This window comes from Phaenicophaeus curvirostris, chromosome 4, assembly GCF_032191515.1.
Source record: "Phaenicophaeus curvirostris isolate KB17595 chromosome 4, BPBGC_Pcur_1.0, whole genome shotgun sequence".
NCBI classification, from domain to species: domain Eukaryota; kingdom Metazoa; phylum Chordata; class Aves; order Cuculiformes; family Cuculidae; genus Phaenicophaeus; species Phaenicophaeus curvirostris.
In genome coordinates, this window is record NC_091395.1 from 76480945 (window position 1) to 76493758 (window position 12814).

At 44.7% G+C, this 12814-nt stretch overlaps 1 protein-coding gene across 1 annotated transcript in view; it reads left to right on the plus strand.

The window, feature by feature from the left end:
* Positions 1 to 12814, plus strand: part of ATRN (attractin) — a 198600-nt gene that overhangs the window by 111796 nt on the left and 73990 nt on the right. The window contains exons 20-24 of the mRNA XM_069856613.1: positions 834 to 927; positions 1806 to 1858; positions 3352 to 3446; positions 3950 to 4028; positions 4454 to 4611. Of these exons, the coding sequence (XP_069712714.1) occupies positions 834 to 927; positions 1806 to 1858; positions 3352 to 3446; positions 3950 to 4028; positions 4454 to 4611 (479 nt within the window). The remainder of the gene's footprint in view (positions 1 to 833; positions 928 to 1805; positions 1859 to 3351; positions 3447 to 3949; positions 4029 to 4453; positions 4612 to 12814) is intronic.

Below are 12814 nucleotides of genomic sequence, written 5' to 3' on the forward strand. Positions count from 1 at the left end.
GAGGGGTCTAGAGAACAAGTCTTATGAGGAGTGGCTGAGGGACCTGGGATTGTTTAGCCTGAAGATGAGGAGGCTGAGGAGAGACCTTATTGCTCTCTACAACTACCTAAAAGGAGGTTGTAGAGGGGAAGGTGCTGGCCTCTTCACCCAGGTGGCCTTAAGTTTAGATTGGACATTAAGAAAAATTTCTTCACGGGAAGGGTCCTCAAGCACTGGCAGAGGCTGCTCAGGGAGGTGGTGGAGTCGCCATCCTCAGAGGTGTTCAAAAGGCGGGTGCTTGGGGATAGTAGTGGACACAGGTACGGTTGGACTTGATGACCTCAAAGGTCTTTTTCAACCTAATAATTCTGTGATTCTAAAATAAGTTTATTTTCTCAAAGGCCTCTTTATTTCTAGAAAAAAACCCTAGAAGCGCCACGGGCTTTGGTTTTTTTGCAGGACATAATCTTCTCTCCAGAGTTTTGTGTTGGAGTGAAGTGTGTTAGCAAGCCCCAAATCACTCCAAATATTGTCTTTTTCTCTACCAGCTAGGATATCCCTTGTGCTGTCTGAACAACAAGAGAGCAAGTTAAATAGATTTTTGAGACTAAAAAGCACTGTCTGATCATGATTTCGTACCAAACATCAGTCCTGGAGCCTGCGCTCACTGCATTTTGTTCTATTTTTGGCTGCCTTCTGGATCACAAAGGACCCAAGAGCACCAAGTGGGGTTCCAAATGCACTTTTAATTGTTGATGTATCTCTGTTAAGCAACGCAAGGATTTAATTGCTATGAAATCTGTTTCTCTTGCTTCGTTTAATGTTGTTTTTCCCCCCTCCTCTCTTTTTGACAGCTTGCAAGTGCAACGGCCACGCGTCCGTCTGCAACACCAACACGGGCAAGTGCTTCTGCACCACCAAGGGGATAAAAGGAGATGAGTGTCAGCTGTGAGTTCATTTCACTTTGTTCTTTGAAATCCGAAGGCCGTTCACACACTCACCTGGAACCCCTCTGCTCTTTAATGCTTGTATTTCTGATGTCTCTGCTCGTCTTTTCCCGCTGCCGCTTGACTTAACTTCATTGCCGTTGCAGCCGGCCGTGCTCCCCCTGCGGGGATAACACGAAGAAATTGGTTTCCTGAAGATTTGGAAGAAGATTTCAACCAGGAATGTCATGCAGAAGGGGCAGGGTGGAAAAAATAACACCTCTAACCCCCCAAACTATTCTTTATGTCACGATATTTTCTTTTAATTGGTAGATTTTTACTGTCTGTGCGCTCTGCTGCTGTTCTGAGGGAGCGTAAATACAGCTGAAATAAGACTTTGACATTCAAGGTTTTTAATAGAACAGTTTCAGAGCAACAAATTTGCTGGTGGTTCCTCTGTAACCTAACAGAAATGCTTTTAGGGTAATGTTAGTGGAAATAATTTCATTCCGAATAATTTCATTGCCAGATTTATTTTTAGTGGTGCTCGCGTAAGTAAACGTTTATAGGACGAGATCCTGGAATAGCCGTAAATATAAATGGAACTTCAGTTTCTGAGAGTAGTAATCCAGCTCCGTGCATTGTGAAGAGCTAATAAAGACATTCTGAGTGGATTCAAAACCTAGTATATAGAATTTTATATTCATTTTCACCTCATACCAGCTTGATTTGCAGGGATCGTGGCATTTCTTCAGCAGCCCAGTGTAGCTCAGCCATGCAGCTTTTATTTTTAGTTGTGTAGCGTTATCGGCACAAGTGGCATTTTCTGAGTTTTAGTGGCTAGTAATAAGTAGAACTGAAAAAAACCCCAATTTATTAAAAACTGTGTCTTCTTTTTAGATGTGAAGTCGAAAATCGATATCAGGGAAATCCACTTAAAGGAACGTGCTACTGTGAGTACTCGTGGGATTTTGTTTGGAGATAAAAAATGTGTTTGAAGTTTAAAATACCTTATTTAAAACTAGTTTTAGTTGCCTCAGCGTCTCTTCAAGATACAGGGGATTACGTATTGAAATACAAGGGAAGGACTGAAAAATAGTTTTAAAAGTATTGTTTAAAGAGAAGCAAAACGCTCTTCTTGATATGATCTCATTGGATCTTTAAGTACAAACTTCTGAATGTTTTTCACCTGACTTTGTGAGATCCAGTGCTGGAGAATCCTCTGAAATTTATACACACCTCCTAAGTCAAAACCAGAATGTGTCTTTAGAAATTTTCTTATTGCAAAATACTATTTTTCTAAGCTCTGTTCCACGTTAAAATGGTTGAGGCTTCAGAATTACCATGTTTCCACTGAAATGAACGATTGGATTCCTGTGCTATTTGAGAAGATCAGAGAATCATAGAATGGTTTAGGTTGGAAGGGACCTCAAAGCCCATCCAATTCCACCCCCGCCATGGGCAGGGACACCTCCCACTGCATCAGGTTGCTCAAAGCCCCATCCAACCTGGCCTTGATCACCACCAGGGATGGGGCAGTCACGACTTCTCTGGTGAAGCTGGGCCAGGGTCTCACCACCCCTGTTGTGACAATTTCTTCGTAGTATCTCATCTACATCTTCCCCCTTCCAGTCTAAAGCCATTCCCCCTCGTCATATCACTCCATGTTCTTGTAAAAAGCCCCTCCCAGCTTTCTAGTAGTTCCCTCCCAAGTGGGGATCACACATCTAGTTTGTTTTCTTAGATTGACTTAGCGTGTGGAGGTATTGCAGAAAACATGGATGTCCTGGCATATGTTTTACAATTTATAGGTATGAACAGACATTTAGGTTAATCCTGGAGGGTGTGGCCTGGAAAATGTAAGCAGAATCATTTTCCCCTCTAGATTCAACTTAAAAAGAGCTTTTTGTCCCTTTCCGTGGCATCACACGTAGGTGGGAGTCGTTTGCAGCAGCACGGTGGCTCCTAGTTGTGTTCTTGGGACACATTTCTGTGACATAGAATCATAGAACAGTTTGGGTTGGAAGAGACCTTAAAGGTCATTCAGTTCCAACCCCCCTGCCATGGGCAGGGACACCTCCCACTAGATCAGGTTACCCAAGGCCCCATCCAACCTGGCCTTGAACACCTCCAGGGATGGGGCAGCCACAACTTCCCTAGGCAACCTATTCCAGTGTCTCACCACTCTCATGGTGAAGAAATTCTTCCTAATGTCTAATCAAAGTCTGCCCCTCTCCAGTTTATACCTGTTCCCCCTTGTCCTATCACACAAGCCTTTATGAACAGTCCCTCTCCAGCTTTCTTGGAGGCTCCTTTCAGGTACTGGAAGGTTGCTATAAGATCACCTCATAGCCTTCTCTTCTCCAGGCAAGACGTCTCACCCTGCTTAGCAGAAGTTTGATTTCTTCCAAGCCATGGGATAACGTTCTCCGTGCTTTCCTTACAGATACCCTTCTCATTGACTATCAGTTCACCTTCAGCCTATCTCAAGAGGATGATCGCTATTACACAGCCATCAACTTTGTAGCAACGCCCGAAGAGGTACATTTTCCACTTTCCCTTTAAACTTCATCCTTTAGGAATACGTTTGTCATCTTCTGGCCATGGAGGCGATGAATGGTAGAGTTCTGCGAGTCTCCACGTGTAGTTTCTTACCGTGGCGTGGTTTTCCACCTCCACAAAGCAACCAGCGCTTGACTTGGCCATTCATGTCATCATGATAAAATGTCAGCACAAACCAGAGCTGATTCTTCATGGTTGTTTGGACAACTACTGAGGAGCTCTGGTTTCGCCTCTAGTTCACCCAGTGCCTCGTATCTCTATTCTTCCTGTTTTATTCTATGCACACGACTTGTTTTGTTGTTGATTGTGCTTTCCTTGAGGAGGAGAACACTGCTCTCAGAAAATGTAAATAGCTTTTTGCTTGATGTATTTGCTTCGTGTAAATAACAAATTCCAAGATTTTCTTTCAGTTAAGATTTACCAGGAAACAGTGCAGTAAAATTGTTATCCTAAAAATACATTTTCTTTTTTCTTCCCCCAAGCAAAACCGAGACCTGGACATGTTTATCAACGCCTCTAAAAACTTCAACCTCAACATCACTTGGTCCACAAGTTTTACAGGTAAAATGAGCATGATCTGAGTTTCTTGGTGGCTTCTTTCAATTACTCATTCCTAAGCAACGCAAATTTAATCGGGGCAACTTCTTTTTAACCTATGGATTTGTTCTGTAACGGCTTTAAGTGTTCAGACTTGGGGGCAGAAGTAAAATATTAAAAAGATCTATGGTTTTCATACAACCGTAGGATGGTCTGGGTTGGAAAGGACCTTAAAGTTCATCCAATCCAACCCTTCATCGTAGGTGAAAAGTTGATAGTAATGCAATATTTTGCATGCTGTGATTTTGTTAATTCAGTGCAGCTTAAAATCATAACCTTGAGATAAATAGTTGATTCGGTAACTTTAAAATTCAGCATGCTTTTCAGTTTGCCACTGAAAATGTGCATTGAAACATCTTTTCTTGCTACTTTTTAACATTCAAAACCAGCTGGCACCCAGGCCGGGGAGGAAATTCCAGTTGTTTCCAGAACCAACATAAAAGAATACAAGGACAGCTTCTCCAATGAGAAATTTGATTTCCGTAACAATCCAAACATCACTTTCTTCGTTTACGTCAGCAATTTCACTTGGCCCATCAAAATACAGGTAGGAGCTGTCAACGTGTGTGGAATTCTTTAAAATACTTTGTTCTTTTCTGTCGAGCAACGTGGCAGTTGATGTGCTTTGTGTTGGCCACGCTGAACCAGCTCTCGATGTGATTCCGCAGCAGACAAAAGGTTTGAAGGTCCTGATTAAGAGGAAGACCGTGTGGCATCTTCTGATGTTGCCTCAGCCCAGTGGATCTAAAAATGTACTGTGAAATAGAGTGGGATGCTTGTTTATTGTTCTTACGAGGTGTAAGTATTGATGTTGAAGAAAAGAAAGGTTTGTATAGTCAAAACCAAATCTGGAATGAGAAAACTGGAAGTGTTCTTAGAGTCTCTTCTTAGCATCTGCTTCTCAAAAGGTGGAGCTCATGGGACATCCCTGTGTCTCCTGTGCTGTCCGAGGCTGGTGGTACCTGAAGAATAAGATGAAGCTCGTTATTTCTCTTAATTCAGTTAACACACCTATTGACTCAGGTCAAACTGACTGTGATGATAAGGCTGGTGTTGAAGAAGCAGTGGATGAAGTTTGGAAGATGATGAAAACACTTATAGATCACAGACTGCAGTCACAGAGATGACAACTACTGCAGCAGCTTGTAATTCAGAGAAACCTTGGCCACCTTCTTGCTCTGGGCCAAGTCAGTTATCAGCCTGCAGTGCACTCAGTGATAAGAGAGCCCTCTGAAGGACAGAAGTGCTTCTCCTGCTGCCTGCAGGAGAACGACCTTGGGGTGTTCATTGACAGTGACTGTGTTCATGAGCCAGCAGTGGCCCAGGTGGCCAAGAAGGCCAATGGCATCTTGGCTTGTATCAGAAACGGTGTGACCAGCAGGGCCAGGGAGGTTCTTCTCCCTCTGTACTCGGCACTGGTGAGACCGCTCCTCGAATCCTGGGGTCAGCTCTGGGCCCCTCACCACAAGAAGGATGTTGAGGCTCTGGAGCGAGTCCAGAGAAGAGCAACGATGCTGGTGAGGGGGCTGGAGAACAAGTTTGTGAGGAGCGGATGAGAGAGCTTTCAGTTTACAAATGCTTAAAGTGTTAGTTGATTGTCAAGTCCTAATGTTGCCCAGGGAAGTCATAGATGGCCCATTCCTGGAGATGTTCAAAGCCAGGTTAGACGGGGGTTTTGAGCAACCCGGTCCAGTGGGAGGTGTCCCTGCCCATGGGTCCTGGATGGGCTTTGAGGTCCCTTCCAACTTAAAGCATTCTATGATAAGAGAAGGGCTGCTTTCAGGAGAGAAAGGGATGTCCTTCAAGATACAAGGGAGGACACTTGTGTAATGATTTATTTAAATCTTCAAGCTTCTCTTTTATCAAATTGGTAACCACGGGAGTCAGAAAATAAGATCCATATTTGAACGTGGAGGTTATTTATTTGCTTTAGGCCTGCTTTCCGTGCTCAGTGCAGGACTTTGCCTTACCCTGATTTATTTATTTGCTATTTCTTGCTGCAGAACAGTGAGTTAGGACTTTGTAGTTAGGAACAGTGCTGCCTCTTGTCCCTTAAAGTCTTCTGTGTTTACTCCAGTCTCCACCCTGCCTGTTCTGACAGTCAACACCTGGTAGCTTTTCCTCTTCCAATGTTGTCATTGAGCTTAAATGTCCCCTCTGCCTTCCTGTTTGGCAGCTGGGCCTCCCGCTTTGCCTGGATGAATTTGGACAAGTTATATCCTCCTTCAGCCTCTAGTGTTTGCTTGTTGGCTTAAGCTTGACAAACCCTCATCATCTTTCCCCGTAAAACAGGTTATTCCAGTTCAGTTGCCTCATTTGTTTTTCCTCTGGCTTGGTTTATATCGATCTGGAGAAGAGAAGGCTCTGGGGACACCTTCTAGCAGCTTTCCACTAACTCAAGCACCTACAGGGAAGCTGGGAAGGGGCTTCTTATCAGGGAGTGCTGGGATAGGACAACGAGTAATGGTTTTAAGTTGGAAGAGGGGAGACTGAGATGAGATCTTAGGAAGAAATGTTTTCCCCTGAGGATGGGGAGGCCCTGGCCCAGGTTGCCCAGAGAAGTCATGGCTGCTCCATCCCTGGAGGTGTTCAGTGCCAGGTTGGATGGGGCTTTGAGCAGCCTGGCTCAGTAGAAGGTGTCCCTACCTGTGGAACTGGATGAACTTTAAAATCCCTTCCAACCCAGACTGTTCTACGATTCTGTGATCTTGCTTGTACAGTTTTGGTCAGCCATGCATGAGGTCATGGAGACCAGCCCTCACCATTACCCTATATAGCAGTATCTTTAGGTTCTTTATGGACCTTTCTAGGTCCTTTTATGGTGATAATTTCCTCTGCTCATTCTCATGGCTGTGGCAATTAATAGTCCTTACTCATTTTAATATGAACCAATCTTCCCTGTTCTTCCTTATCCTCAGTTTCCAACTGATGAGGTCCCAGCTTAAAACCGTTCCCCCTCATCCTGTCCCTGCACTCTCTGATCAAGAGCCCCTCCCCAGCTTTCCTGGAGCCCTTGAAGTTCTGGAAGCTGTTCTAAGGTCTCCGCAGAGCTTTCTCTTCTCTAGGCTGAACAAACCCAACTGCTCTATACAGCACTCCCTCTTGCCTTGCCTTTCCTGGTCTCCTTTCTTGTGTGGCTGAAAACATCTCTTGATCTATTGTTTATCGTTTGCTGAGGTCTAGCACAGCGTGACATCTGGCAGCTGTTACTGTACTACTTGCTGGCTTCTAAGGCATCGCTAATGAATCCTTTCCTCTCCATCATGCACAGGCTCTTTAGTTGTACCTATTGTCCTTTTTGAGGTTAGCTCTGAGGATGCAGCTTTCAAATAGTTTTGCATCTCTGACCTGAGAGAAGTATGTAGATGGCTGCTTTCCCGTTCTATATCTCTGCAGTCCACTTGATTTTGCTGTCTTATTTAATATCTCATAGATAAAAGGAATGAACTTTGGTTCTCTTACAACACTTAACTCGTTTTATCCTTAATTTAATATGAATGCGCTTGTGTGCACTCAATCCAAAGTAATTTTATATCACCAGCTCTTCTTAATGTCCTTGTTACTTGCCAAAACAAAGACTAAAATAGCATCAGCTCATATTGGTTGGGAGACTCTTCTTGTGAAGAAGACTGTCAGTGATACCACATCCAGGAGCACTCGTCTGAGCGTGAGATAAAACCAGTTTTGTTATGTGTCCCTTCAGCATCTGCTGGAGACTTAAGTTTGCATTTTGCATTCCTTAATTTGACAAACAGCAAGGTCTTCTTAACAGAAACTGGGAGTGATTGAGATTGGAATGGACCTCTGGAGATCATCAGGTCCAACCTCGGCCTTAGACAGGGCCACCTAGAGCCAGTTGCAAGAGCCATGTCCAGGCAGCTTATGAATATCTCCAAGGATGAAAATTCCACAACCTTTCTGGGCAACCTGTGCCAGTGCTTGGTCACCCTCACAGTAAAATGTGTTTCTTGATGTTCAGAGGGACCCCCTTGTGTCTTGGTTTGTCCCCATTGTCCCATTTAGGCAGCTCTGCAGGAAGCTGTGATCAATTCAAAGGAGATGAATTCTTTCCACCTTTCGGTTCACCGTTCATATTTTCAACCGATGAATCAGGTGGCAATTCTGAACATTTTGAGTGGGTTCACAGATGTTTTCCCATCACGGGATTGAGATGAGATATCGGGGAGAAATGTTTTCCTGTGAGGGTCAGGGGGCCCTGGCAAAGGTTCCTCAGAGAGGTCATGGCAGGTGGGTTGGAAACGGATGATCCAACCCAAACCATTCAATGATTCTATGATCATGCCTTCCTGCCATGGCAGGGGAGTTGGAACTGGATGATCTTTAAGGTCCCTTCCAACCCAAACCATCCTATGCTGATTCTGCTATGCTCTGTGTGTCACCTTGCAGCTTCCACCTGGGTTCAGTCCTTTCCTGTGCTGAGCAGCTGGTGGTTTGGGTTTTTTTCTCTCTTTGACTATCATAGTAAGAAGGACTTGGGGGTGCTGGTTGATTAGAAGCTCGACATGAGCCAGCAGTGTGCGCCTGCAGCCCAGAAGGCCAGCTATGTCCTGGGCTGCATCCAGAGCAGCGTGGCCAGCAGGTCGAGGGAGGGGATTCTGCCCCTCTGTTCCTCTCTTGTGAGACCTCATCTGGAGTCCTGTGTCCAGTTCTGGAATCCTCAACGTAAGAAGGAGATGGAACTGTTTGAACGGGTCCAGAGCAGGCTACAAAGATGATCTGAGGGCTGGAGCATCTCCCTGTGAGGAAAGGCTGAGAGAGTTGGGCTTCTTCAACTTGGAGAAGAGAATGCTCCGAGGAGATCTTATAGCGACCTTCCAGTATCTTAAAGGAGCCTACAGGAAAGCTGGGGAGGGGCTATTCATAAAGGCTTGTGGTGATAGGATGAGGGGGAACGGGTATAAACTGGAGAGGGGCAGGTTTAGAGTAGACATTAGGAAGAATTTCTTCGCCATGAGAGTGGTGAGACACTGGCCCAGGTTGCCCAGGGAAGTTGTGGCTGCTCCATCTCTGGAGGTGTTCAAGGCCAGGTTGGATGGGGCTTTAAGCAGCCTGATCCAGTGAGGTGTCCCTGCCCATGGCAGAGGGGTTGGAACTAGATGATTTTTAAGGTCCCTTCCAACCCTAACTATTCTATGAGTCTATAATGAGCAGTCATTGTACCTCCACCCCTGGCTTCTTTTCAATGTGGATACAGTAGATTTTTCTAAACAGAAGTGTTTACGTACAGAAACTTGCATAGAGAACTTCAGAAATGAGCCTTTACTTTAGAGCAATTAACGTAGAATCCACATTATTTTGGTCCTTAAGCATTAGAAATTTTATTCTGAAGTCCTTGACTGAAATCTGTCTCCCTTTCCGTCTCTTCTTGCCTGTTAAAATCTGGACGTGGAGAGTATAAACGCTCTTTTGTGTTACAGATAGCTGTGTCCCTGCCAATGCTGCCTTTTGGCTTCTTTTTCCTTCTTGCTCCACCTCTCTTTGAAACCATTTCAGTTCAGGTTTTTTTTTTTTCTTTTTAAGTATATTGGTTTAGGATGTCTTTCCCTGCCGCCTTTAATGACTCGAAATGATTATTTTCTAAAAGAACAAACGCTGCAAAATGCAGAAAGCTTTCAAAATACAGCAATCTGCTTCCTAACACCTCCTTTCTGAGCGGGTTCTGAGTATGAGAGCCACGTCGCGGAGTTCACTTCAAACCTTAGCTTGCCAAGCTTTCTTGGAAACCCAGGTAAGGTCTCGTCGAAAACCTCCGGATCTTTCCATTCTCTCTGCTTTGTGGCTCCTCTCTGTCTCCAGACTTTGTCTGGCACGGCCACGATGACTTCAGAAGCGCTGGTCAAACCCCAGCTGCTCACCTTTCTCTCTCTTGCTTTGAAATCACAGCCCAAAATATTCTTTATCTTCCAGCATTCCTTAAGGAATGATGAGTTAAAGGTAATTAAAGGATATTAGTGGCTCTTGGTAGGCTTGTTTTTCTTTAGTTGTGTACGTACAATATGATTTTTTCCCCCTTCTTCATCTTATATTCTAAATTTACTTTGTTATTCAGTTAAAATATATCTCAGATTAGGAAAGAGCTATAAAATCCAAATAATTCACTATAAAATATTGCAATAAGAAGCAAGGAAATTCAGTGCAGAGACTTGCAGAGGACGACTTCTCCTGGGTCTCAATCCAGACAAAAGTCAGCTCGCTCGGAGGTAAAACTTCAGTTCTGCAGCTGACAAGTAGGTCACGGTGAGAATTTGAAGCTCTCTTTGATACTTATGTGCACAGCAGCGGTTTCTAACAATGTTTAAACTAGTGTGGATTTACCCGGAGTAGATTCCCTCTGAATCCCTCTCCTGAAGGCAAAGGGGTGAAAATTCAAGGGAACTTCATCCCATTTTCAGTGGCTTTCTGCTTTCAGGAGCTTTCTGCTCCATTACAACTCGCTGCTGTTGTGTTTTCCACCACTCACTAAATAGAAACTTGTGTTCTTGTCTTGTTTCATACCCAAACTGTTGTTTTCATTACCATTCTGTCCCGTTTGATTTTAGCTTTATTTCTTTCTGGATTCAGAGTCCTTGCTACAAAGCCTTTTGCATTGATCTCTGCTTTCCAAGTGTCTGTAAGGCGCTCGGGAGCTGATTAAGGAAAAAACACAGTTTGTAATTGTATCATTAACTGGCAATTGCCTCTTCTCTTTCCCTCGCGTTGGTTGAAGTATTTTAATTTGAATGAGCTTAAACGTTAATTATGAGCCAAACGCTTCAAGGAACAAAGAGGGGGAATTGATTTGGCAGCTTTTTGCATACAAAATATACCATTTGCAAAATCTCTCTGTATATTGTTTGCTTGGCAATTCAACAGCACGTTGGGCTTTGCAAAAGTGCCACCGTGACCGTGTAGCATCACTGCATGTGATTCTTGGTGGAACTCTGCAACATGTGCTGTTTGAATTATAGAATCGTAGAATTGCTTGGTTGGAAAAGACCTTTGAGATCCTCGAGTCCAACCGTACCTGTCCACTACTAAACCAGATCCCTGAGGACCTCATCTACCCAGCTTTGAAATCCCTCTGAGGATGGGGACTCCACCACCTCCCTGGGCAGCTTCTGCCAGGCTGAGAACTGTCTTGGTGAAGAAATGTTTCCTGATATCTAATCTGAACCTGTCCTGGTGCAACTTGAGGCAATATCCTCTCATCCTATTGCTTGATGCTCTTGAAGAGACCAAGTCCCACCTTGCTCCAACCTCCTTTCAGGCAGTTGTATACAGTGATGAGGTCTCCCCTCAGCCTTCTTTACTCCAGACAAAGCAACCGCAGGTCCCTCAGCCACCTCTGATAACCCTTGTTCTCCAGCCCCTTCCCCAGCTCCGTTCCATTGTTTGGACACACTCCAGCCCCTCAGGGTCGTCCTTGGAGTGAGGGGCCCAAAACTGAATGCAGAATGTGAGGTGCGAGTATTTGAGGCCTGGAAGCATTTGATACACGGTGGGAAATTTTCAGTCTGCTGAAATTGCTGCTTTCCACTCTACTTTCCTATAGGCCGTATTTAGCGAAAATTACTGTCTATATTCTTTAGTTTCTCCAACTGCAGCTTGGGCTGTTGAAGCTTTCCCCTGGGGTCCTTCAGTTGGTTTCTTTCAGGACTGTGAGTCTCTTCTGAAGCTTTATTACTTTCTGTGCAGAAAGCGGATGCATTGTGGATACTTTCATTCAGTCACAGAATCATAGAATCGTGGAATCAGTTGGGTTGGAAGGGACCTTAAAGCCCTTCCAGTTCCACCCCCTGCCATGGGCAGGGACACCTCCCACTGGATCAGGCTGCTCAAAGCCCCATCCAACCTGGCCTTGAACACCTCCAGGGATGGGGCAGCCACCACTTCTCTGGGCAACCTGGGCCAGGGCCTCATCACCTTCATCATGAAGAATTTCTTCCTGTCTCATCTAAATCTTTCCCTTTCCAATTTAAAGCCATTCCCCCTCGTCCTATCACTCCAGGCCCTTGTAGAAAGTCCCTCCCCAGCTTTCCTGGAGCCCCTTCAGGCACTGGAGGGCTCCTCTAAGATCTCCCTGGAGTTTTCTTCAGGCCAAACAACCCCAACTCTCTCAGCCTGTCCTTGTAGCAGAGGTGCTCCAGCCCTCGTATCATCTCCGTGGCCTCCTCTGGACCTGTTTTAACAGTTCCATCACCTTCTTGTGTTGGGGATTCTGGAACTGGACACAGGACTCCGGGTAGGGTCTCATGAACCTATTTCTTGGATTCAGGTGCTTTGAATATTAGACCTGCAACAGCTAATTTATAGTTTTATTACCTTTTTTATTTTCCATAGTTGTCAGTCTAAGGGAACAGCCTAAGCTCTGCTTATTCTCATGCATGGAAAGATTTCAGCTGTGCTTCTCTTTGCAACCGAAGTGTTTGCTCTAGGATTGTGTTATTTTCACTCCTTTAGCCTGTAAACCAGCTCCTGCTGGGTCATAATCATCAGCTAAAAACATACATAGGGATGTAGGAAAGCAGATTCCTTCCCTTCATCTCCGTTTGGCTTTGCAGAGCAGCCCATAACATTCTAAATGTGTCATTGTCTTAAGCCCCTAGATGTTTCCTCTTCTAGTCTGTAAGCCAGGTTTGTGTGGAGCTGCTGGTGTCAGCTGTATTTCAGAGCAAAAATGAATTATAAACTAGTCTTGAGATTCTTCTAAGGAATTGCTCTGTGGCTGATACTTCTCTTATGCAGAACGT